The following is a 24,150-nucleotide window of genomic DNA, read 5'->3' on the forward strand; positions in this document are numbered from 1 at the left end:
GTGATGTAATAGAAAAATGAACAGACGCCTCTAAAATATATTGTTTTAATGATTACTTTTTTTTTTTTAAACCTTGGAATAAATAGTGTTACACTTTTTTGTATTGTATTTCTGCCAGTAAAGTCCCATATAGTTAGGTGGAATGTTTACAGTTTATCTATAGAAATCAGGGATGTGGGCAGATGCCTGGGGTGGGCCCCTATGGTGTAACAACACCTAGCTCTGATCCAAACACGCACTAGAAGTTGACATTTGAATTTTGGCCCATTCATGCAATTGTTATATGGAGAAATTATCTCTGAATGACACTCCAACACACCTGATTAACCCCTTCATGCTGGCGCCTCCTGGCCCTTTAAGGGGTTTCTGATGCAGGGAGCTGGGGCTGGGTTTAGGGTCATGTGACCACCGTGATTGGATGTTACATGATCGGAAAGATCCTGATCGCAAGGAGAGATCGGGACCTTTCCATGGGATGCCGACACATGTTGGGAGAGTGCAGGGCAGGCGCTCTCGGCACATTTTTGTTTACAAATGGTATACAAATATGTAGCTGCTCCGCATCAAGGCCGCATATTTGCGTACGCTCAGCGTGAAGAGGTTAATGCACAGTAACACACTACTGTGCATTACAGTGCACTACACAAAATGGTGCATGCACCATTCCTGGCCCATTGTGGTATGCTGGGCAGTCCGTTCAATTCAATTGGCAGTCTAAATGCGTGAGCATTTAACGCACTGCAATAGAACCGAGCGATGTGAATGGGCCTTTAATATTTCAATCTAATTGGCTACAATGCAACAATATAGACTGTCAGATTTTTCCTCAGATGTTTTTATACATAAAGCTTAGTGATTTTTTCCTCAGATGTTTTTATACATAAAGCTTAGTGATACCAAAGGACGTGACAGCAGAAAGCTGTAATTTCCCAAGTCAGGCAACATGTTGATTGAGAAGCAGGCTGCCGTTACAACAGAAACAATACGGAACAGTTAATTTTCTACGCTGCAAATATTTTTAATTGATATTTTTCAGCACACGTACTGGAAAGGTGTATTTTTAATTTCTTTATTAACTTTTTTATTTTTTTTTCTTCAAACTGCAACAAGTTAAATAAATGTTTATAATATACAAAGAAAATACAAGAGAGCAAAACTTGTTTCAATTATTTTTTTAAACCCCTTAAGTGCGAGGAACAGCCTCCTACCCAGGAGAGTTAGACGTTACCCTGAACAGAGAAGGGGGTCATTGGCTTTGTGCATCTATATATATATTGTGGGGACTGATTTCATAGCTTTATTTGCATGTAGCACAAACACTTCAGCTTGGTCTGCATAGCAGGGGCATCTCAAAAGAAAAACTATCCCTCAAGAATATGAAGGACATTATGATAAACAAAGGTGCATGATTATAGTAGGGAAAAAAAGAAAAGAAAGTAAACATTGGGGGCATCAAATAGTGCAGGCACCATTAAAATAAAAAGGGAAAATATATCAGGAAGGGGAGGGAAGGAGAAAAAAAAAAGCTTTAGGTGTCCATTGACGTTCTACATTTCATGTAAGCAGCCTTCGAACAGGTTAGTTTAAAGCTAGCAAATGAGAGTTGGATGCAGGACACAGGGACTGGGGAATGCTGACGTAGTGTATTATGTTCATACAACAGACGCTACACTTGTACAAATGTCTGAGTGCTGACAAGCAGTGACCTAGGACATACATTAGAGGCTTCTTTCTGCCCTCTAAACCACAGGCTGCCGGAGAGAAATGACAGGTTAAGTGTTCTTTTTGTTTTTCAGTCAGTCATGCCAGGAGAAAAGACCATTTTATCATTAGCAGCGAACAACAAAAAAAAAAAGGCATTACACCCAGTCTCTCCATTAAAGCCTCACGGAGGGGGTGTAAGGAACACACAGCAAGAGGAAGAAAGGCCATGTCTTTTCTCAGCACACAAACACAAGAGAGGGAGTGCCACTAGTAACACACTGCAGTGTCCTGCCAGTCCACGGGGCTATCAGTTCAGATGGAATCCTTTTTCCATGGTAGCAGCAAGTAGGCGGTCTCGCATGATCTCTTCCGAAGAGTATTCCGGCAATTTCAGGTAATGCACACATGTATTCACAGAAGGATAGCTAGCATCAGTAGCATCAACCTGTCATAATAAAATAAGAGGGTCAATACCAGTTATAGTATACATTGTAAACCTCATGAAACATGAACAAAGCACATCTTTCTATACTGTGTACTTGCCTCTATTCAAAGCACTGAGTGTGATTTCTCTCTGTCACCTTGCTCCTCATTTATCAGCACCTGTCAAATTTGACAGGTTTTCCCAACATCAAGAGAAAAAAAAGGTGATGGGGAGGGGAGCTCCAGCACACAGCCTGTGATTCTGTGCTTTAGCTATGCATGTTCTCAATGTGCTGTTTGAAGGGGCGGTGTCTCTTCCCCCCAATCAGGGCTCAGAGCTCTCCTTAATGGGATCTGCACGGAGAGACTACAGATCCCTTCCTACTACTTATCAGAGATGCTGTGTAGAATGTGTCATAGAAGGCTGTAGAAAATAGGCTGCATATATGTGCAGTCGGCTGTTTTTACCACACAAAAAGGAACTTTGAAATATATTTAAATTGCATTTCTTAGAGTTCAGTTAAGGGCACAAGCAGAATATTCACAGATGTCATAGGCTTGATGTCTAAATACCCAGGAAACACGGATCTAGTACGGTGAGCATATAGCAGTGTTGAATTAGATTTTCCCTTCAGAGAGTAAGCTTTGAAGAGGAGTTGTCTTAGCTACCTGGCAGTGGTCGTTTTTCCCAGGTCTTGAGGGTAGAGATAATTGGGAATCTGTCTACCATGGAAGCTGGAGCTTTGACAGATTCTGATGGCTCTGACGCTGTCCAGGCAGTGAAGAGATATTTCCTTTGAGTGCTTAGGTTCAGGCACAGGGATTGAAGTATGATGTTCATTGAGGTAGAATACAGACACCACCTAAGGAAGAAAGGATGGCTTTTGGCGTACGACTACCTGAAGGATCAGGAATGGTTCCTTACAAGAGAGGGCCACTAGTTCAGAGACATGTCTAACAGACATTCTAGAAAACAGGAATGTTAGTTTGCTTGAGAGTTCATCTAAGGGGGTTCTCCTGATCAAAGAGTAGTTTTTGCAGGGCAGAGAGAACCAGATTAAGGTCCCAAGGAAGCAGAGTGCTCTGCAAGGGGGTCCAAAAATGAGAAACACTTTGGATAAAGGTTTTGGCAAGGGAGAGCGAGGACAAAAAGATTTTGGAAAACATAAGTCAAGGGTGAAAATTGTTCTTTCAGAGTACTTAGAGTCAAGTTATGGTCAAGCTCTGATTGTAAGAGGGCCAGAATACAAGGCATGGAGTAGTCTCTGGGGCTGAATTGCTTTTAAAACCTGGGCTTCAACAGCCATGCAATTAACCTCCTTGGCGGTATGATTCCTTCTGATTTTTTGTGCTGAAAGCGGTACCATTTTTTCGCATGGAAAATAGTTTATTGTAGGCTGTAATTTTTAGGAAAATTTCCCCACAAATCATTATCACTCAATTCTGTAAGTGGTTCTGATTTACTATCGCTGTTCTCTAGCCGGTCTAAAACCGCTTTTGACGTAAATGGACGCTTTTTGGACGCCATGGACTTTTCTAAGTTTCCAGGCAGAAAGAACAGACAAAATGCAGGCAGGGCACAGGGCAAAGCACTAGGGACAATATGTATGTGAAATGGGATGAAACAGCAATGTTTTACTATTTAAAATTGAAAAAAAAAAAATGACATTTTTAAAATTTCCCGCCGCCGGCGGCGCCCGTACGTCCCGACGTCACGGGGACCAGAACACAGATGCCGGCATCGGCCGGAGGAGATGGCCGGGGACGCTGCAGGGGACACATCGTGGGAACGAAGGACAAGGTAAGTGCTGCAGGGACCCCCAGAGCAGCGCCGCATGGTAAGCCCGAGTGTAGCTCGGGGTTACCGCTTGTGGTATAGAAATTCTACCCCGAGCTACACTCGGGAACACCGCTAAGGAGGTTAAAGCAGGATAGAATAGAGGGACCTGAGACAGTAGGTCGGGCCTGTTGGGAAATGGCCAGGGGTAGTCTCCTAGCAGTCTGAGCATGCCGATGTACCAGGTTCTTCAGTATCAATCCAGTACAATGAGAATCAGCGTTTTCTTATTTTCCTCTCTTTTGCACAGCAGTCGAGGTAGAGCATATAAAATACATAATCTAGGTCTTTTCTCCAGTGCACATTCTAAGTCCAGAGCATCCAGTGCCAGTGCTAGAGGACCTTTGATCCTGGCCTCTAACAAGTAACTTGGTGCTGAATCTGGAGGCCAGGATTTCCATGCCAGAAATTCCCCATCTCTGACTGAAGATGTTGACATGAAGAAACTATTCTGGTGGCAGCGGGGGTATTCCGCCCTCCAGTTGTCCACTCTCGGGATGTAGACAGCAGAGATTGCTGGACAATGTTTTATGGTATGATCTGGCTTACATGCATGACTCCTGGTACACCCTAGATCAGTGGTCTCCAAACTGTGGCCTGGGGGATGGATGTGGCCCTTTACTTGCCTTTATCCGGCCCTTGGACTTATATGTCCCCACTTATACAAGGAACTATTCCACCCACTGACACCAACAATTTGCCATAACTACTGACAGAAACACTATGAGGAACTAAATCTCCCACTGACACCAACAAGGAGTCAAAATTAATGCCACTGACACCAATGATGAGGTATTGTTTACTCTTACACTAGGACATTTTCTACTCCCACTGGCCAAAGTCTGCCCCCCTAAAGCCTTAAGGACAATAAACTGGCCAATTGCTTAGAAAGTTTGGAGACCCCTAACCTAGATGACTGATGTAGGCTACAGCCATGGCAATGTCCGATTGCACCCTGATTGGGTGTCCCTAGGTTAAGCCGTCCAATGGTGAAGAGTCATCTTAAGCGCTATTGGCTCCAGGATGTTGTTAGGGTTATTGGTTTCCTCTGGTGACCATGGTCCTTGAACTGTGAGAGAAACACTCCTCCATAACCTAAAAACATGACACCTGTCATTCTCACTTACCAGTGATATGATAAACTATTTCCCCCTCTGACAGGGCCAAACTGGAAATCTGCCAGGGAGTTCCTGGCCTGGCTGCACAGGAGCATGCGTAGCTCAAGGGACGGAGCATGCTTGTGCCATGACAACCAGATGTTTGTTGGAGAGGTCGGGAATAAAATTGGGTGAATGAGACAGCCACCATAAGGCCCAGAACTCTCAAGGAGAATCTCACAAGAGGGGCATTTCTTTGATCTTAAGACCTGAGCATGAGACCTAGGGGTGAGCAGTTTGGTCTCTGGCAGAAAGACATTTTGCTTGGGCTGGTGAAGGAAGGGATGGAAAGCAGATTTTTTTGGAAGTTGATCATTTGACCGAAAGCCTGAAGCATCTAAATTGCCTTCCTTATTTTTGCTTTCAGCCATACGATTCTCCGCATGTGAATGGAAATGAGAGCCATTCTGGAGATTTGTGTCATAAGTTGTTCTAGGGCATCAGCACAAAAAAAGAAAGGCAGAAGGTAATTGCTGTTGTTGCTCAGGTAAAGTACAGTGCTGGAAGATAGGCTGTTTATTGTTCTTGTACAGTTATCTGCAGCTTGGCAGACAGAAATTGCAGCGATGGCTGGTTACAGAGTTGGATCTGCAATAGTAAAGAGTCTTTAAGAGCATCTCACACATTCTCACTTGGTACAGTGAGATGTTTACAGTGGTATTAAACCCAAAAGCATACATTATATTGCAGCATAACAGTTAGTAGATGTAATAGCTGCATTTGTTTTCTTTCCTTTATTTTCACCTTGTGATATGGCCAGCAAGTCTGTTATTTTTCAACAGAACAAGCTGTCCTGCAGATGTATCAATTACAAGGATTGACAAGCCATTTATCACTGACAGGGTGTTTACAATGATCCGTTTGTGATATTGTGTATCCCAAAAGGAGAAAATTGTTGTTGTAATTGCTTATAAAGTGTTAGATAAGCTAGCAATACTTAGATATAGTAACCAATTGAAGCCAATTTCCAGCTAACACTCCCCTCCCACCCAGACTGACAATGCTGCTGTCCAAAGCTGCCCCCTGTGCTCTTTCACCAAAAGTGGGGGCACTCTAATACATGAAATGCATTACTGCTCAGATTACCAAGTGGAAACAGAGGAAAAAAGGCCTAAAACTAAATGCAGCTACCATATCTGAATGATTGGCAAGCTGCAATACATTATGTTTTTGGTGTGATGTTTAATACCGCTTTAATCACTTGCCCTCACCAGGCCATTTTTTGGTTTACGGCCCTGCATAATTTTGACAATTGCACGGTCATGCAACGCTGCACCAAAATGAAATTTATGTCCTTTTTTCCACAAATAGAGCTTTCTTTTTGTGGTGTTTGATTGACTGTGCGGTTTTTATTTTTTGCGCTATTAAAAAAAAAAAATTAAAAAAATCAAATTTTCATCATAAAGTTAGGCCAAAATGTATTCTGCAACATGTCTTTGCTAAAGAAAAAAATCCCAATACATGTAAATTAATTGGTTTACATGAAAGTTATAGCGTTTACAAATGGCGGTATAGATACTGGGATTTTTTATTTTATTTTTACTAGTAATGGCGGCAATCAGCAACTTATAGCGGGACTGCGGCGGGCATTCTGACACTTGGGGGGAACTGACTTGGTGTCGCTGAATACAATACCAATACAGTGATCAGTGCTAATAAAAATCACTGACACTGTACTAATGACACTGGGCAGGAAGGGGTTAACATGATGGGGCTTACTGTGTATGTTCTTTACACTGTAAGCACACTGTTTTGCAGGAGCTGACGGGAGAGAACTGTATTGTTTACATAGAGTTCTCTCCCTCCATCGGTAATGCTACACGTTCACTGGGTGCCAGCGAGTAATCACTGGCCAGGACACGGTGATTGACAGCTGAGGCCGCGAGTAGTGGCGTGGGTAGGCCCCCTACCAGGAAATGCAAGAGAGAGAGAGAGAGTGTGTGTGTGTGTGTGTGTGTGTGTGCCTGCGTGCGTGCGTGCACATACAGTGGGGATCGAAAGTTTGGGCACCCCAGCTAAAAATTTGTATTAATGTGCATAAAGAAGCCAAGGAAAGATGGAAAAATCTCCAAAAGGCATCAAATTACAGATTAGACATTCTTATAATATGTCAACAAAAGTTAGATTTTATTTCCATTATTTATACTTTCAAAATAACAGAAAACAAAAAAATGGCGTCTGCAAAAGTTTGGGCACCCTGCAGAGTTAATATCTTGTACTGCCCCCTTTGGCAAGTATCACAGTTTGTAAACGCTTTTTGTAGCCAGCCAAGAGTCTTTCAATTCTTGTTTGAGGTATCTTTGCCCATTCTTCCTTACAAAAGTCTTCCAGTTCTTTGAGATTTCTGGGCTGTCTGTCACGCACTGCTCTTTTAAGGTCTATCCATAGATTTTCAATTATGTTGAGGTCAGGAGATTGTGAAGGCCATGGCAAAACCTTCAGTTTATGCCTCTTGATGTAATCCCCAGTGGATTTCGAGGTGTGTTTAGGATCATTATCCATTTGTAGAAGCCATCCTCTCTTTAACTTCAGCTTTTTCACAGATGGCATCAAGTTACCATCCAAAATTTGCTGAAATTTTATTGAATCCATTTTTCCTTCTACTCGTGAGATGTTCCCTGTGCCACTGGCTGCAACACAACCCCAAAGCATGATTGATCCAACCCCATGCTTAACAGTTGGACAGAGGTTCTTTTCATTAAATTCTGTGCCCCTTCTTCTCCAAACATACCTTTGCTCATTCCGGCCAAAAAGTTCAATTTTAACCTCATCGGTCCACAGAACTTGTTTCCAAAATGCATCAGGCTTGTCTATATGTTCATTTGCAAAGTTCAAACGATGATTTTTGTGGTGAGGACGTAGAAGAGGTTTTCTTCTGATGACTCTTCCATGAAGACCATATTTGTACAAGTATCTCTTTATAGTGGAATAGTGTACCACAACTCCAGTGTCTGCCAGATCTTTCTGGAGGGATCGTGCAGTCAAACGTGGGTTTTGAATTGTTTTTCTCACAATCCTGCGAGCTGTTCTGTCTGATATTTTTCTTGGTCTTCCAGATCTTGCTTTAACTTCCACTGTTCCTGATGACTGCCATTTCTTAATTACATTCCGAACAGAGGATATGACATCTGAAAACGCTTTGCTATCTTCTTATAGCCTTCTCCAGCTTTGTGAGCGTCAACTATTTTCAGTTTCAGTTTTCTAGACAACTGCTTAGAAGAACCCATGGTGCCGATTGTTGGGGCAAGGTCAGATGAGTCTGGGCATTTAAAACCTTTGAGATTGACATCATCTGGTCTTCCCAGACGATGATTGAGAACAATCCATGACACTGGTAGGTCTCAGCTTTGCAAAGGGGGCAGTGCATGCTATAAATTCTGCAGGGTGCCCAAACTTTTGCAGACGCCATTTTTTTGTTTTCTGTTATTTTGAAAGTGTAAATGATGGAAATAAAATCTAACTTTTGTTGACATATTATAAGAATGTCTAATCTGTAATTTGATGCCTTTTGGAGATTTTTCCATCTTTCCTTGGCTTCTTTATGCACATTAATACAAATTGTTAGCTGGGGTGCCCAAACGTTCGATCCCCACTGTATGTGTGTGTATATATATATATATATATATGTGTGTAATTTTGTGCACCCCTGCCACCCTGTAGCAGTATATATGCTGTAGAGTGGCGGGAAAGCAGTTAAGACTGAGACACCATTGAACCAACCATTTCTTAGTGAACGTTTCCACTGGATAGAGTTCGCCAATGATATTTGGAGAGGTGAAAATCTTTTCCGGATTGGCCCAGTTGTCATATATTGCCCATTCCATTCAAATTGTTTTTGTTATATTTGGCCTTTGGATACAACGCATGTCCAGAGAAAGTGGATTTGCAGAAAACAAAAAGCACAATACATTTGGATGATGGTTCACAACATATTTTATTTGACCCACATGTAATATTAAGGGTCTGTTTTTCTGGTGAGAGCATAAAATATATCTTTATGGACTGCAACGGACAAAAAAAAAAAAAAGCTCCAGTCCTCTTTGATATCTATTTCACCTGCTCAGGGGGCTTAGTTTTCCAGCTGCTTGGACTGTAATGACTTTTTCCTTTGCGCTAATATAATGTTTATAGTCATTTTTTTGTTCTTCCAGTACCTTAGAACCAAATGTAATAAGGTCCCTACTCCCTGAATATGCTCAAGGCCTCATGCACACTGGATGTTTTGCCATCTCTCCTAGACACTTTTCCTCCCAGCAGAGGTGGTTTGGCAGAAGAAAAAAAAAAGTCTGATGCATGTAAATGCGTGTACCGTGTATAGATGTGTACCTGTGCTTGGATGTTAATTCATCTCATTGGCCAATTTAATCTGGACACTGAAATGAACACCTACAAGCACCTGCTGTTAATGCACGTTTAGACATGTTTACATGCAACATGAGTTTCTTTTCTGCAAAAACGCTGCTGTTCCTGGACATGCTGGAAGTGGGTTTTTTTCTGCCTCTACACACCTAACAGGCAGGGGCTCTCAGGGCGTCTGGCATTATTTTTTTCTGCTTCTAACAGAAGCTTCAAAAATGTCCAGTGTGCATGAGGCCCAATACCTAGAAAACATACAAGCAAATTTACTACCAAGTTCTTACTATAAGCGTCTGGTGAGTGCCAAGCAGAAAGCTCAGTACAGAGCAGCACTTCCTCCACTAGTAAAATGTAGCACTGACCTTTCTTACAACTGTGAGGCGTGGATGCAGGTTGGCGAGTCCACCGGGGGGCAATGTAGAGCACCCAGTTGTAAACTGCAGGAAAGCCTTTCTCTCATCTGATGACATACCACAGAGGACCCGCACAAACCGAAGGAAGCCCGGGCTGCAAAAGTCCAAAACATTTTCATATAATTATTCTATATGATTATTCTTTCCCCACTTCAACTTATTTAATAGCATCAAATTGAAATCAATTATCATTCAAACCAAATTTTGACCCACTGTATTCTTTGCAGTCGAACAGACCAATCAACTGACGTGGAAAAAGACCGTTTTCACCGTGGAAGTCGCTGGCTTGCAACCAACTTTCGTCATTAAAAATGATATGATATTCTTTTACTTTCTTTTTTTAGGGTTGGCATAACAATGAGAAAATATGAGATGCACAAAAAGAACCCCAAAAAACTGAGTAACGTAATTTCAGTACAACTTGCTTAGTTGTTCTGGTTAACTTTCATTACATACTATGCACTGGAATCATTCAAAACACTCCCAGGTCTTTGATTATGGCAGGTAGCATTGTGAAGGGATCATTGGATAACATGCTGTATTCATTTGAGGCCTTTGTGAATGTATATGAATTAGGATTTCACACCTCTCTCTTGTGTATCCTAATTTGGGCTCTGTGTAGTTGATGATGTCTTCAGCAGACCAGGAAGGTGATTGGTTTCCACAGAGTATCATTTGGACTTCTTCAGGGCTAAATGAACCCAGTTTCTCCATAGGGAATACTTTATTAAAGCCACCTAGAAAAGACAACCAAGTACAATCAAAATTGTTTATCAAATGATTTGGTATCTTCTACAACTGACAGACAGCCATCTTCATTTCAATGGCATAGCTTTCATTCTGTTCCTTATCTACACCCGATACCATTTATTCTACTTATTGCCTGCTGTGTCCTCAGTGAACATTCAGAGGAGGGAAAATGACTGTATTCAGAAAGAAAAAAAAAAGAAAAACAGCTTGACTGCAATCCCTCACTAATCTCCTCTTCATATTATAAATCAGTTAGTAACTAACTGTATAGGCTGAATTCAACCAGAACTATTGAAACACTACACAATATAATGACTTTACCTTTAGTCTCATGGGTCTGACAGCAGTAACAATTGTTCTTCTCTAGCAATACTGCCCTTATTCATGCACATCAGGAGAGTTTACATACTGTCCTATGCATAGGTGGACATCTGAAACTACACTTCTCAGTAAACACTTAGGCTCCATGCAAACTAGCGGTTTTTCTGCTCCTAGAAGCTGTTATCAGCATTTTTTTCTGCTCCTAGAAGCTAAATAGTGTTCTCCTATGTGTCCATGCACACTACTTTAGGCTTATAGCGTTCTTTAAGCTCCTAACAAATTTTTTCCAGCTTTTTCTTCACGTACTGTAAAAAGCAAACAAAACACTAACGCTCCTAAACGCTGCTATAAGCTGGCACAACCACGCTATTATCAGCTTATAAAAAGCACTAGTGTGCATGGAGCTTAGAACTTGATCTGTCTAGGAGACAGAGGTGAAATTGAAGGCAGGCCAAGGTATGCTCATACACATCTATTTGTGCTCCGTTATCAGTTCCTGTACCTAGGCCTACAATGGTTACATTTAGTTCCTTAAAAGTACTGAATACTGATATAGCCGCTGTCAGTTTAGTTTGGGGTCTGGGCCCTTGGGCGGTAGGGCTGCTCTGTGTTATCCTTTTCTCTTTATATGTTCCCCCTTCTGGTCTTTTCCTGTCTGGTTCTTCTCTGGTTCTCTTTCTTTCCCCTGTTCCTTTCCCAATGTCTCTTTCTCCTCTCCCTTCTTTTCCCCTTTTTCTTTGCCTCTTAGTGACCCCCTCTGTGCAACTGCAATTCACTGTTAATTTTTAATTTATGGGGATTTTTTGTATTTGAAATGTTATTTTAGTTTGTTCCCGGGGGCCCTTGGAGGGGCTTCTTCTCCCCGGCATTGGAGACCAGGAAGGTCTGTATCTTATTGTGACCCGTCCAATTGGATATTTGTCCGTGTACCATCACTTATTCTACTGCTAGGGTCCGCATAGTACTATGTAGCGGTCCTCTATATGTTCCTTCCTACTCTGCTCTATATAGCGCTGACGTTTGTTTACCCGAACATTGGTCTCATTGACCTGTATACTGCCATTTACTTTGTAATCATTATACATTTCTATGTTTTATTTTTCTCTGGCTATTATGTCTTAAATGCAAAATGCCATAAATAAACGAATTATAAAAAAAAGTACTGAATACTTCTAGCATAAATCTGTATGTAGTATTTGAAGCTCTTCTATAACAAAATTGTTTATTGGTCACCAAAGTGGATCAAGGTAACACTTACTTCTGAATGCCTCCATCTGTTTTTGCACACCAGTCTGCATGCAAAAATCAAACATAAGATCTACATATTCTTCAGCGTTGTCTATAGTCACCATCTAGAAGAAAAAGTAAATGAATGTTGTTCACAACAATGCTGGATGCAAAACTAGTTCTAGGTATAAACAACCTTTAGCTTGCAATGTGCTGAACAACCGGCTTCAGAAACATTACTCATTAACAAAGGTTCACCTTAAACATAATAGGATTTTGTTTACTTGTGGGGACACAGAAAAACTAACATATCTAAAGGCAAAACTTTTTTTTACTTTTTGCTTTGGATAGAGTAGAGAGATTAGAACACCTGTCAGGTTTTTATTACAGTCTGTGCCCCCTTTAAGGAAATTGACCCTCTCTATTTGTTCTGTTTACTAATAATACCAAAAGTAAAAGTCCCACATTTTGGGTTGTTCCCAAAACCATAATAAATGGGAAACCTTCCAATGGGGACATTAGTTCTGGTGACAACCAGGATTTTCCTCACTTCCTGTTCTGGCTAAAGATGGGAAGGGAAATCTTTGAATGGGACACAGATGGGAAAAAAAAAACCTGACAGATTATAACCCTCCCTTACTCGATCCAAAATGAAAATAAAAGTTTTGCCTTTAGTTTTACTTTGGGAAGAATTCCAGGAATTGCAGAACTTTTAAAAATGTGGTAGTTTAGAAGGTGTACAGCCAGGTGTATATGCCACCTCGAGTCCACTGCTGCTGGATCTGCAAATTTCCCGTACTGAAGCAGTGCTCACTGGCAGCAGCACCTGCCCCTCTCCTCCTGCCCAATTACCACAGGCTTTGTATTTTTTTAATTCATTAACATCATGAAAGTATTCTGTGAATGGCAATGGGGGGGATGGGACAGACCTCTCCTGTCATAGTGCTAAGAGTATAGCGACATCTGTAGATATCTCCTAGCACGCAGTAAAAAATAACAAACAGTCCACAAAGTGGCATTCACCTCATTGGACTTAACCATATTTTTAAAAGTGATTTAATTCTTGGAGTTTTGATTTGAACCTTCAGATTGTACCACAAAGCAGTACAGAGAGCATGATCATAAACACAGAGGTAGGACCTTTGTCTCTCAAAAGGACTCTTGAAAAAAGGCTGACTCCACCCTTCCGCCCTGCGGAGGACATTGAGCCAGTCAGGATCCTTCAACAGTGTCAGCTGGACACCATCAGTGGTCTTCTCTCCCCTGAGGATTTGAAGGCAACAAGTGGGCAACCCCACTCCTATTCTCTAATGGAGGGATTGCGCCGGGCGAGGAGGAGGTAACTTTCAAAACCAGGAGCCACCAGCACAGCCCTTGAGCCTAGGGCTCTCACACAGGTTCCTATATGTGCATCCTAACCTTCCAGAGGGAACACGAATACTGAAGAGGCAGGCCAAGAGGTCCATCTTTTAAGGATCTGGGCTCTACGTCTCAAGGGCTGTCCTGGAACAAGTTTTTGAGAAAGGATTTTACAGTGAGAACATGTCCATTCAAGGAAACGGGAAGTCCTAAAACTTTAGGACGTCTAAAAGCAGTCCAAATGAGTCATGGGCAACATGGCAAACATACAGACAATGGAGGAAAAATTTCTTTAGGTGAACTGAAACCAGATTAGGGGTGGAAAAAAAGGTATAGATTAGTGTGCACTAATCCCAGGGAGCCACCAGAGCATCTAATGCTTTTGCTTGAGGATCCCTCTATCTGGAGGCAAACCTGATCAGTTTGGTGTTGAACATTCAAGCTAGGAGGTCCACATCTAGCTAAAATGTGAAGTTCTGCCCAGTACAGGATCCAAATGGCTTCTCTTGCCATGGTCATGGTTGTATGTTCTTTATGTACATCACCACTGTGGGGTTGTTTAAATTCAGATCAGATGACCCTCCCATAGGATGAACAAATGCTGTAAAGCCAGCCAAATCACTTTAAGTTCCAGGGTGTTGATCAAGGTTAGGACTCCCATAACCAGTCCTCTGCACTGACAGGGTGCCCAGGACTTCTCCCGAGCCTCCCTAGACCCACATACTCCAAACAGTGGGTCTGTACCAATGACAATTTCTAAAAGTTTAGGATCCATCAAAAAGGTTTGAGGAGGAAAACTAAGAAAAGGGCAGGGAGGAAAAACTCCACAGTTTGTAGTCCTAGAAATACCACCTCCCTTTGAAATACAAGCTGTTCAAGCATCTGCAAAGGTTAACAAACATCCCACCACTCTGGATACTAGGGGCACACTTTCATACAAAGAAGGATTGCCTGAGGATTTGGCACACTGACTGACAGACTTTGCAGGTGGACATGGAACCAAGCCTGGGAGTTCTGAACATGGAGATCGAGGGAGTAAAGAAACAAAAGGTATGTTATTTAACAGAGAAGGAGGGAGAAGACTGAGCAGTTAACTCCTTTGGGTTGCATCTGCTGAATAGGAAGATGGGTGCTCTTCCCACCAGTAGCATCCTTGATGAAGTTGTCAAGAACTGGTCTGAGGATCCCTTCACTTATGAACTGACATGATATGGGAGGCTTTTAGCAAACCACTGCAAGTGAAATATAACAGTACAGCCGTCTACTCCATACTTAATGAGTGATCAACCTTAGCAACAATTAGATCTTTTTAAAGAGAGTTTGACCAATCAGACAGTCTACAATGTAAGATCAAATGTAGAATTGGATACAGGGCAAGGCTCACCAGCAAGTATATATCTCTTTCTAAAAAAAAAAAAAGCTAACTTCAGTTGGGTCTTAGCCAGGAGCGTCTCCTCTATTAACCTCTCTATTAAGGCAGGACACTGACAGATCCACAGGTGGGAATGGTCATCCCTGCACAAAACCTCAATGTATACGGGGCTACTAAACATTTATGGACCGCAAACAGCTTATCAGGATGTCTACAATCTCCATAGAGAAATAGTTGGAAAAAGAGAAAAAAAATGGAAACTCTTTGTGACGTTAAGAGTTTTAAATAAATATAAATGACCCAAGACTGGAAAAAGCATTGTTAGAAGCACCAGGCTAATCCTCTAGGTGCCAGAATGGTGGGCACTGCATCAACAGCAGCACAAGTGGCCTCCTCTATTATAGGAATAATAGCAGCAGACTGAAACTACTTGTTAATGCAGCTCAACATTTGGCACCCTTTAAGACTAGGCACAATCCCGAGGCACCCCATTCTAAAATGTAAAACTAAACTAATGGTTTCATATAAAGCAGCAACATCTGAACATGTAGGACACTCAGCATGATTTATTTTTCCAAAGCAAATACATCTTTGCTCACTGGTTAATGACTAGTTCTGCAATGTTTCCCTCCCTAACTCAGCTAATGTGACCCCAATGCTGACAAAGAGGGGCAGGGGAGGAGCAAACAAGGATGCTGTGCAGGAATCCAACATCCTCCTTATCAACCATTGGTTGTTAGGACGCCAGTGGCTGGAAGGTTGTAATTGTCCACAATGAAATCATGGGACTTTGTGTAACTGAAAGACCAGTTTGTTCCACCTTGCTGGTTGGTACACTTTTTTTGGCAATTTGTAAGCATTTTGCCAATGCACCCCAGACACCCTGGTCGAAAAAGGTGGAGCTAATCAATCAAGGACTTTGAATAGAGTCCTTGCAGCCGATGGTTCAGAGCCACAAGCAAATCACATGCAGGGTCTTCCGGAGAGGGCAGGGGAGCATACTTGCATCTCTGAAAAGAGAGTCAGCCAGTACCTGGGAACTGTTGGTCATGACAGTAATAAAAATGTTAGCTGAAACGGCAGAGGGTCCTGCCACACTTGACAGAGCAAAGGAGCACACTAGGATGGTGCCAGGATGGAACAGACTCTAAGATCCAAAGGATTCCATGACTCCATACATCAGCACCACCAGAAGGTGAGTTGCAAGCAGCTTGAGAATCATGAGTAAAATGTGAGCTGGGGGCACTCAGTGCAGTGATACCGTTCGTTCAAGTTGAGCATCCGGTCAAGTTACAATTAACTACCGAAAATCTTTTTCTTAAACACTTGCTTTATTTCGAAATTGCTGCTAATTTTTGTAGAGAATCTTGGTGCCACTGAACACACTGTAATTTTGTATAAAATTGTATGCCAAGAACCTGCACACCCAGAAACCACAAATCAATTCCATTACCAATCAAATAACAACTCTTTATTACATTCTAAAGATACAAGATAGAAAAGCGAACACTGTCTACATTCCCTGCATTGAAGAAAGCCGAGACATTTGCATACCTCATCTTCACCATTGGGTTTCAGATCAACCGCACTGAAGCCATAAACCCGAGAGGAAGGACAGAACTGGAAATTAAGTCTGAAAAAGATCAACATACAGAAGAGTAAATGTACATCCTTTAAAGTGGTTCTAAATGCAGAATGTTGTGAACCTTCATGTATTCTCTGCAATAAGATAAAACCCATTTTGTATTCAGCTCCCCCCCCCACAAGCCCCACCTAATACTTTCCTGAGCCCAATCACGATCCAGCACTATGCATGAGAGCAGTGTCTCCTCACTGGACAGAGAAGTAGCAATGGAGTCATTGGCTCCTGCTGCTGTCAATCACAGTTAATGAGCAGAGCCGAGCTGTGCTCTATGAGTGTCCATGGACACACAGAGCACAGCTTGGGATTGAGGCCTCACAAGTGCCCCCATAGTAAGTGGCTTGCTATAGGGTGCACTCTGCAGGGGGGAGATTTCAGGAGCGCCGGTTGGGGACCTGAGAAGAGGAGAATTGGGGCTGCTCTGTGCAATGCCATTGCACAGAGCAGATAAGTATAACAGGTTTGTTGTTTAACAAATAAAATAGGTGTACAATCATTTTAACATAAATTAAAGTCCAACTGCAGACATTTGTTTTAGTTTTGGATAGTGGAAAAGTGCTTCATTTTTTTTTTTTTTCTGTGACCCCACTAAGAAGATTTCCTTTACTTCCTGCCACCAAGACTCCTCCAGATGACTGAAGTTGGGTGAAGTCACTGCTGTTTTCCCTTAGGTCTCTTGAACACTGTACTGATGTATGAGCATCAGAAATGTCTGGCAGAATAAAAGGTGAGGATGGGCTGTATATCAATTATTAACGTGTTTGCACACATAAGCAGGATGTATGGCATTTGTGCATATTTGCAAGTATATACAATCACATTGAAAACAATGGGCTGCATTCAGATTCATAAAAAGAAGCCTGTATGCCTTAAACTGAGCATTTTCAGCCAGAAGTGTGCAAGAGACCTTAAAGAAATAGAAGACTAGCCTAGTCTACATCTGCAACAAAATTATACTTCTGGTCCAACTGGCCTTTTAAAATATTTGAGAACAGAAGAACTACAAAGAAAATGCTTGTAAACATCAGAATAACTTTTATATATATATATGTCAACTTTATTATAGCATAAAAATTTAAACGAAAATGTTAAATATAACACTACAGCTAATCTCTATAGTCTCCAAGGTAAGATCCAAGTTAGGCAACTGCTCCAGTAAACATTTCTCTGCCCTCAACTTACCCTAGATCCTCAATGCTGACAGGTGGTCCAGATCCTGATGGATTCTTTAACATCAGCTCCTGGAGTTGTGTGTTTTTCTCATCCTCAGACAAGTTCCGGTTGCTCAGAATGTGTCTCCTTTTCACAGCCAGCTCTCGAATATCACGGAGGAAGCGGGCACGGTGCGGGTTTACAAGTTCAAAGTCCTCCCATGTCAGGATACCCTGGAACCAGGCTGGTGGCTTTGGCTTTGGTGGGTCCAGAATAAACTCTGACTTAGAATCCTCCTCAAAGCTCCCAACAGAAAGAGCATCATGTCCATCCTCTGTGGAGGCTTCTGATTGGCTTTCAGTACAGTGTTCACTTTCTTCACCCCGAGAGGCATACAAAAGTTTACTCATGTTGCTTTTGATATCACCCATGCACATAAGCCTGAAAAAGGGCTTAGAAATGGGCAAGTCTACTAAGCGATTGTCCTGTATGCATTTTGCCAAAAATATACCCAGAAAATGGCAAAGTCTGGTCACTCGATCTAGTTCCTCACTGTCCTGAGGGTAAGGAGCTGGGAAAAGTCCACATGATCGCTGCACATAATACCCGGGAGGCTTCAAACCGCCACCTAAGTCAACCTGCCAAAAAAAAAAAACACAAGGATTCAGTTTTTGCACCTCCAACCAATCTGCATTAAAAACCTTATTCCAATAGTTCCTTAACCCCTTCCCACCCCAGCTACCCTTTAAGTAACGTGGAACACCCAAGGGGGCAGAAAGGATTTGTGATCCTGTGGTTACATGATTGGAAGCAGGTCTAGCCAGCTACAAATCTGCTGACCGTACTGAGAGCTGTCTGTGACAGATCAGCACATAGTGAGCACACTCTAAGCACATAAAAAACAGCTGTCCTGTGATGCATATGTGTGGGTGTTAAAGCCTCCCCTCTTTGCCACTGCACGTTTGTCAGGCAGTTGTAAAGGGGTTAAAAGGACATCTGTGTATTTTATCTGTGTGTTGTTACCTGGCGAGACTCATCATCTGGGAAGTCGTCATCACATAACCAAATTCCCAAGTCTGTCTTCTGGAACTCTGCTGCCACCAGGGCATAAAATTCGAGGGTAGGTCCCAGCCCAGTCCCTTCTTCTCCAAGAAACTCCACCTGGACAAGAAAAAATTGTCAAATCAATAAATCCTGTTCATTGTTGGAATCATATGCTGGAAAGTACAAGTGGCTTAGCACACCCTATTGTTTTATATACATGCCAAAAATAACAAAAACATGCCAAAACTTTACATAAACTGGTCTGCATCAAAAAACAGACTAATACCATCTAATTCCTACTGGGAGAGCATAGTCCTTAAAATAGGCGAGTGTCTAGTGCCCATGTAAAAATAGCAACATCAGTCCTGGGAAGAGTAAACTTGACAAATATATAACATATGAGGGAAGACCACAGGCAAACACTGGAGATTCTTTATTAATCCCCTGCAAATTATTATACACCCTTGCATATTTCTAGCAAACTTTGACGTGTCATCATACCCCTCCCTAACACCTTAAATTATATATCTACATATATCTATCTATCTACATATATCTATCTATCTATCTATCTATCTATATATATATATATATATATATATATATATATATATATATATATATATATACACACACACACACACATATATATATATATATACACACACATACATATATATATATATACACACATACATATATATATACACATATATATATACATACACACGCCATTTGGATCTGAGCACAAAGATTTTTCAAGTTATTTTGTATAGTGCGGGTCAGTGTCCAAACCTAGTCCGTTCACCCTTATCCTCCAACTGTGTCAGGTCCCCATGTTGGCATTATATGTCCATTTAAGTATGTTATGTGCAATTATGCAGCAGGGATTTTGCAAAGTAGAGTAGGAAGTAGTCAGACGGGAATTAGTTTGACACAGTTGGCCCCCTAGAACATGAATTGCAATATATGTAAATCCAGACAGTTGACCCTTACACAAACAGCAGAAGGTAGCACTTTGCTAAAAATTGTGTATTGAGCCATGTTTCCTGCTTCAGCAAATCAGGGAGCAGAGCAGGTCTCCTCTTTTATTTAGTCCAGCGTGTAGAGTGGATAAAAGAAGAATGCTCAACTACCTTTGCACATAAACATAAGTTTGAAAGCTGTGTTTGTGGTGTTAGATAAAGCCTGTACAATACCAGATTTCAGAACTTGTTTACTTCCACATAACCAACTCACATGACTCCACTGGAATAGAAAGAAATATACTATACTGCAAACTTGTGTGTGATGTCACTTGTATTAACAAGAATATATTTTTATAAGGAGAGAATGAAGAAACATTTTTTTTAAAGGTAATTATCTTGTTTTGTGGAATACTGATACGAAGACTTTTAAACATGAAACAAAGAGGAGCTTGTCTCCATAGCAACGTACTTGGTTTATCTAATAGAATCTAAACAGTTAAAATGGGCAACTGCCTATTTCATCAGCTGTTAAAATTAAAACCAGTGTTTTCAGATCTCTAAATTTTTAAGACTAATATCGAAAGGCAGACACTTTAAAATGTTTAATATTGTAGGGACATATTTGAAAAGTCTTGCAAGTTGTTTGACACCTGTGTCCCTTTTAGTCAGATTTCCCTTTACTATAGGACAAGTGTATAGACAACAGGATGTGAGAGGAAATCCTTCTAAAGTGAGGAAAAATCCCTCAGTTGTCACTGAAACAACACATTCCCATTGGAAGATTTCCCCTCTATTTCTCTTTTAATGACAACTTAAAATTTGGATTTCCCATCACAGTCCAGGTGACAGTGTTAACCAGGACAAATAGACTCTTCCTAGTAAAGGCACAGAAAGCATTAAAGACCTGACAGGGGTTCTAGCCATTCACTGCTTACCTCTAACACAGACTTCCGATCTGCATGAATCTGCATAACATTCTCTGCCCACTCCATCAATGAATCACCTCGTGGCACTTTAACTCGCTCATGTTTCAGACGTCCTACTCGGAACTCCCCAGGATCATCACGACGGACTGCGCTGGCTGTTCGACTCCTCTCTACAGTGGCCTCTCGTCTATTCTGCAGCCACACAATAGCTCTGCAAAAAAAATTTGTGTTATGCTAGTACAATACATACTGAGGAATCATGTATGAAAGCTTCACAATATTAATACCTGGATGCTCCAAAAGCTGTACATGTAAAGTAGAGTTGCCGGGTTTCAAAAGGAATCAGGAAGGGACATTTGCTGGTTAACTGCTCGCACCAGTCTGGTAATGCTCCACTTGCTAAAGCCAAAGGCTCCTGTACAGATAAACAAATTCATACCACTGTCTTCTCTACAGAAAGAATACAGGTACAAGCTTTGTGTGTTTCAGAAACCTTGGACAACACTGTAATTAGTTATTCTTGGAAGTAAGCCTTTCTATAGATTTACTACCATACCTCAATTTGCTGCAGAATTTTGGTGGTGATTTTCTTGCTGGTGAATTCCTCTGGAGGAACACTGAAGAGAAGCATTTCATCTCCTTCTGCAACAAATCAAGACAAACCTTGTGTAACGCCTATATTAAAAGGCATCAGAATACCTCGAACAGTTTTAATAGAGGAGGATCTGCTGTATAATCATTTCATATTACTGTGGGAAACATACAAATATATTAAAAGTGCAATAAATGTGCTCAAGAACGAAGAAACTCTTGTCTGGAATCCATGTGTGGTAATGTACTGCTGGATGCTGCAACAAACTGAAAATGCTCTAACAAGTCTGAAAAGACCTCTGCAATAAGTAACATGGATATGGTCCCTCCTTCTGCAGTTTCTTGATCTGGGAAAAGCTGCAATTAAACATGTAATTATTCCAGTCTTTGGGGAAAAAAAACTCAGTACAAGCAGTCAGCTTTACCATAGCCATCTTACTGAATAGGCATTACTTAGATCCAGCCCTGTACCTCAGCTGCTCTCTCTTCTGCTGATGTAATCACCCATCACAGCCTGGCCACATTACTATGTCCAGAGTACAGTGACAGTAAGCTATGTTTGGAAATCTTGTATCAGTTAGCCGTCACATTGAAAGCATTGTCTGCTTGCTCTTTCCATCCGTTTCAACCAGTATGTAAAGATTGAGTATATGGTAAGCATTGCACATGTGTAAAATTTGGCTTGCGTGGGCTTTCACTGTCAGTTTGTCATGGCCTCCTGCTTATTTTGTAATCTACATGATGACAGGAACAAGACACCTGAAAACCGAGGTTTTACACATGCAGAAATGTAAGACACTAATCAGGTTGCTAGTGGTAGCTTACTTTAAATTATAGATCATGAGGAAAGGCTTGCTTTAATGACTATATATTTAAAAAATGGACTGCGCTACAGTCACAAATAGACAAAATAAACCGTGCAATCTTTAAAGTGATAACAGTGAGCAAAATACAAATAAAATATTAATATTCAGTCCCAACATGTGAATAATTGGTGCAACGGTGCTGTATCTTTAACAGTGATACTCCATACTAAAATGACAAGTGCTTCACTGTGTTCACACTGGTGCCCCACATAGATGTAAACTCACCGGCATTTTCATGAGCACCTATCTCTAGGTAAGTCACACTCGCTTTTTGGGACTATCTCAGTTTGCAATCTTATATATAAATTATTTCACATATATGTTACTTTTTTTCCTAAGCGCAACACCACCTCTTTTTTCTTTCAAACATATTTGCTTTAATGACTATCTGCTCAACTCTCCCTATGTTTGTGCTGTTTCTATTATTGCCCTAGTTCCTTTTAATCATCCCAAAAATATACACTCAGTGTTAATTGTAAGAGCAATATCAGACTGTTAGCTTCTCTAGAGACAAGAAATTGTCTGAAATAATTCTGCGTACTGTGAAAAATGCTGTAGAATGTCTTGGTATTATAACTGCTATTTTATTTCACTCAACTCCAGTACCAAATGAGTGCTTTCAGTACCGCTACTGTCCTAATGTAATATGACATTAAAACGAATACAAGAAAGTATTGTATACTGTATGTTCATAAGTAGTAAATAGAAAAATGGTGATGCACAAAAAAAAAAAAAAAAAAAAATCATAGCAGATACTCAAACCTGACCTACCTTCTTGTGGAGTCCTAGCAGAGTATGGATCACTGGCTACAATAAAAAGGATGCGCAAAAGCTGCAGAACATCTTCTACACCACATGAGTTCTGCCCACTGCCTGCTTTGGCTTGTGGCTGTTCCCGGGTGTAACTTAGAATGTCTGCATTCTGCAGTGTGGAAAGGGAAGCCGACATCACTACAGATTTGGTGCCATTCTCACAGAAATCCTGCAATTAAAGCAGCCATGGACCAATCAAATACAATTACTGGCAAGCTCTATGATATAGAACAAAATAAATACAAACACACACATAAAGTCTCTGAATTGCGAAAACATGAAAAAACAAAACAAAAAACAAACCTGAGCTATAAAAGCAGTTATCTTCTGAATATCTGTAATTACAAGTTCTAAAGACAACAAGCCAAGCGTAAACTAGACAACCATGCCACCCCAGACCCGCATTACTTTGTAAGCAGCGATAAGCTGAGAGCAGTTGCGGTTCTTTCGGATGCTCTTGTTAGTTCCAGTCAGTTTCCAGCGCCGCAAGAAGCTTGGATCTGCGTTCATCTGCAGATAGGTGATCAGATCATTCTTTGGCAAAGCATCTGTACCCAGTGACTGCTCCACATGTTCCACGGACCAGCAGCCCTGAAGAAGGGAATGCGGTATTAGGGGACAGCTCAGCTCTGGATAGCACAGCTGGACAGATCTGCTCTACTACTGGAAACTGAATGGAATTGCCTTGGATGACTGTGTCCTTAAATTCTGTACACCACAATATTAAACTGGAAAATTACCTAAAACTATAAAAGAACTGTGAAGGGGCAGGTTTTTTAATGCAGAAGAGGCATGCTATGTCTCTTCTACCTTAAAGATACTTTCCTGTCTGTGCTCACTGTACACCGAGCTACACATGCGAAGCTCAGTGGAAGAATTTCAGCAATGCTGGGATGACTGAACTCCGAACACTTGCACATCAGTGATGTCATCTCGGCCTGGCCAATGGAAACAGCCAGGGATCTATACCCAGAAGCCACCTGGCTGAAGATGTCAGCAGCCAGCATGGAGCTCCAGGACGTCACAGCTCTGGAGAACAGGCGAGTATAGTTTAGCTTTAAGAAATGGAATAGACAAGACTAAGTGGCTCAAAGCAAATAGCAGTCAGTGTATAAAGGTACCTACAACTGGCCATAACAATAAAGAGGTCTGCTGAAACATTCAACACCCCTTTAATGGCATTCTTCTTTTCAGTGTGCATTTGGACATCACATCAATGTTTTCTCTCA

The 24,150-nt window shown here is 41.3% G+C and overlaps 1 protein-coding gene across 5 annotated transcripts in view; it reads right to left on the minus strand.

The window, feature by feature from the left end:
• Positions 1 to 1,055: 1,055 nt before the first annotated feature.
• The window catches only part of HECTD1 (HECT domain E3 ubiquitin protein ligase 1), a 137,773-nt gene continuing 114,678 nt past the window's right edge, over positions 1,056 to 24,150 (minus strand). For 3 of the 5 annotated variants that reach the window (XM_089691187.1, XM_089691185.1, XM_089691184.1), the window contains exons 31-42: positions 23,330 to 23,512; positions 22,880 to 23,090; positions 21,208 to 21,293; positions 20,939 to 21,066; positions 20,661 to 20,862; positions 18,737 to 18,874; positions 17,744 to 18,351; positions 16,474 to 16,552; positions 12,220 to 12,313; positions 10,477 to 10,627; positions 9,840 to 9,984; positions 1,056 to 2,149 (exon numbers count right to left, since the gene is read on the minus strand). In XM_089691187.1, the coding sequence (XP_089547313.1) occupies positions 2,012 to 2,149; positions 9,840 to 9,984; positions 10,477 to 10,627; positions 12,220 to 12,313; positions 16,474 to 16,552; positions 17,744 to 18,351; positions 18,737 to 18,874; positions 20,661 to 20,862; positions 20,939 to 21,066; positions 21,208 to 21,293; positions 22,880 to 23,090; positions 23,330 to 23,512 (2,163 nt within the window). In that variant the 3' untranslated portion in view covers positions 1,056 to 2,011. The remainder of the gene's footprint in view (positions 2,150 to 9,839; positions 9,985 to 10,476; positions 10,628 to 12,219; positions 12,314 to 16,473; positions 16,553 to 17,743; positions 18,352 to 18,736; positions 18,875 to 20,660; positions 20,863 to 20,938; positions 21,067 to 21,207; positions 21,294 to 22,879; positions 23,091 to 23,329; positions 23,513 to 24,150) is intronic. The other 2 variants (XM_089691188.1, XM_089691186.1) reach the window with 1 other exon arrangement.

This window comes from Staurois parvus, unplaced genomic scaffold (genome assembly GCF_062004578.1).
Source record: "Staurois parvus isolate SC_StPar_1 unplaced genomic scaffold, SC_StPar_1.0 ptg000553l, whole genome shotgun sequence".
Classification (NCBI taxonomy): Eukaryota; Metazoa; Chordata; class Amphibia; order Anura; family Ranidae; genus Staurois; species Staurois parvus.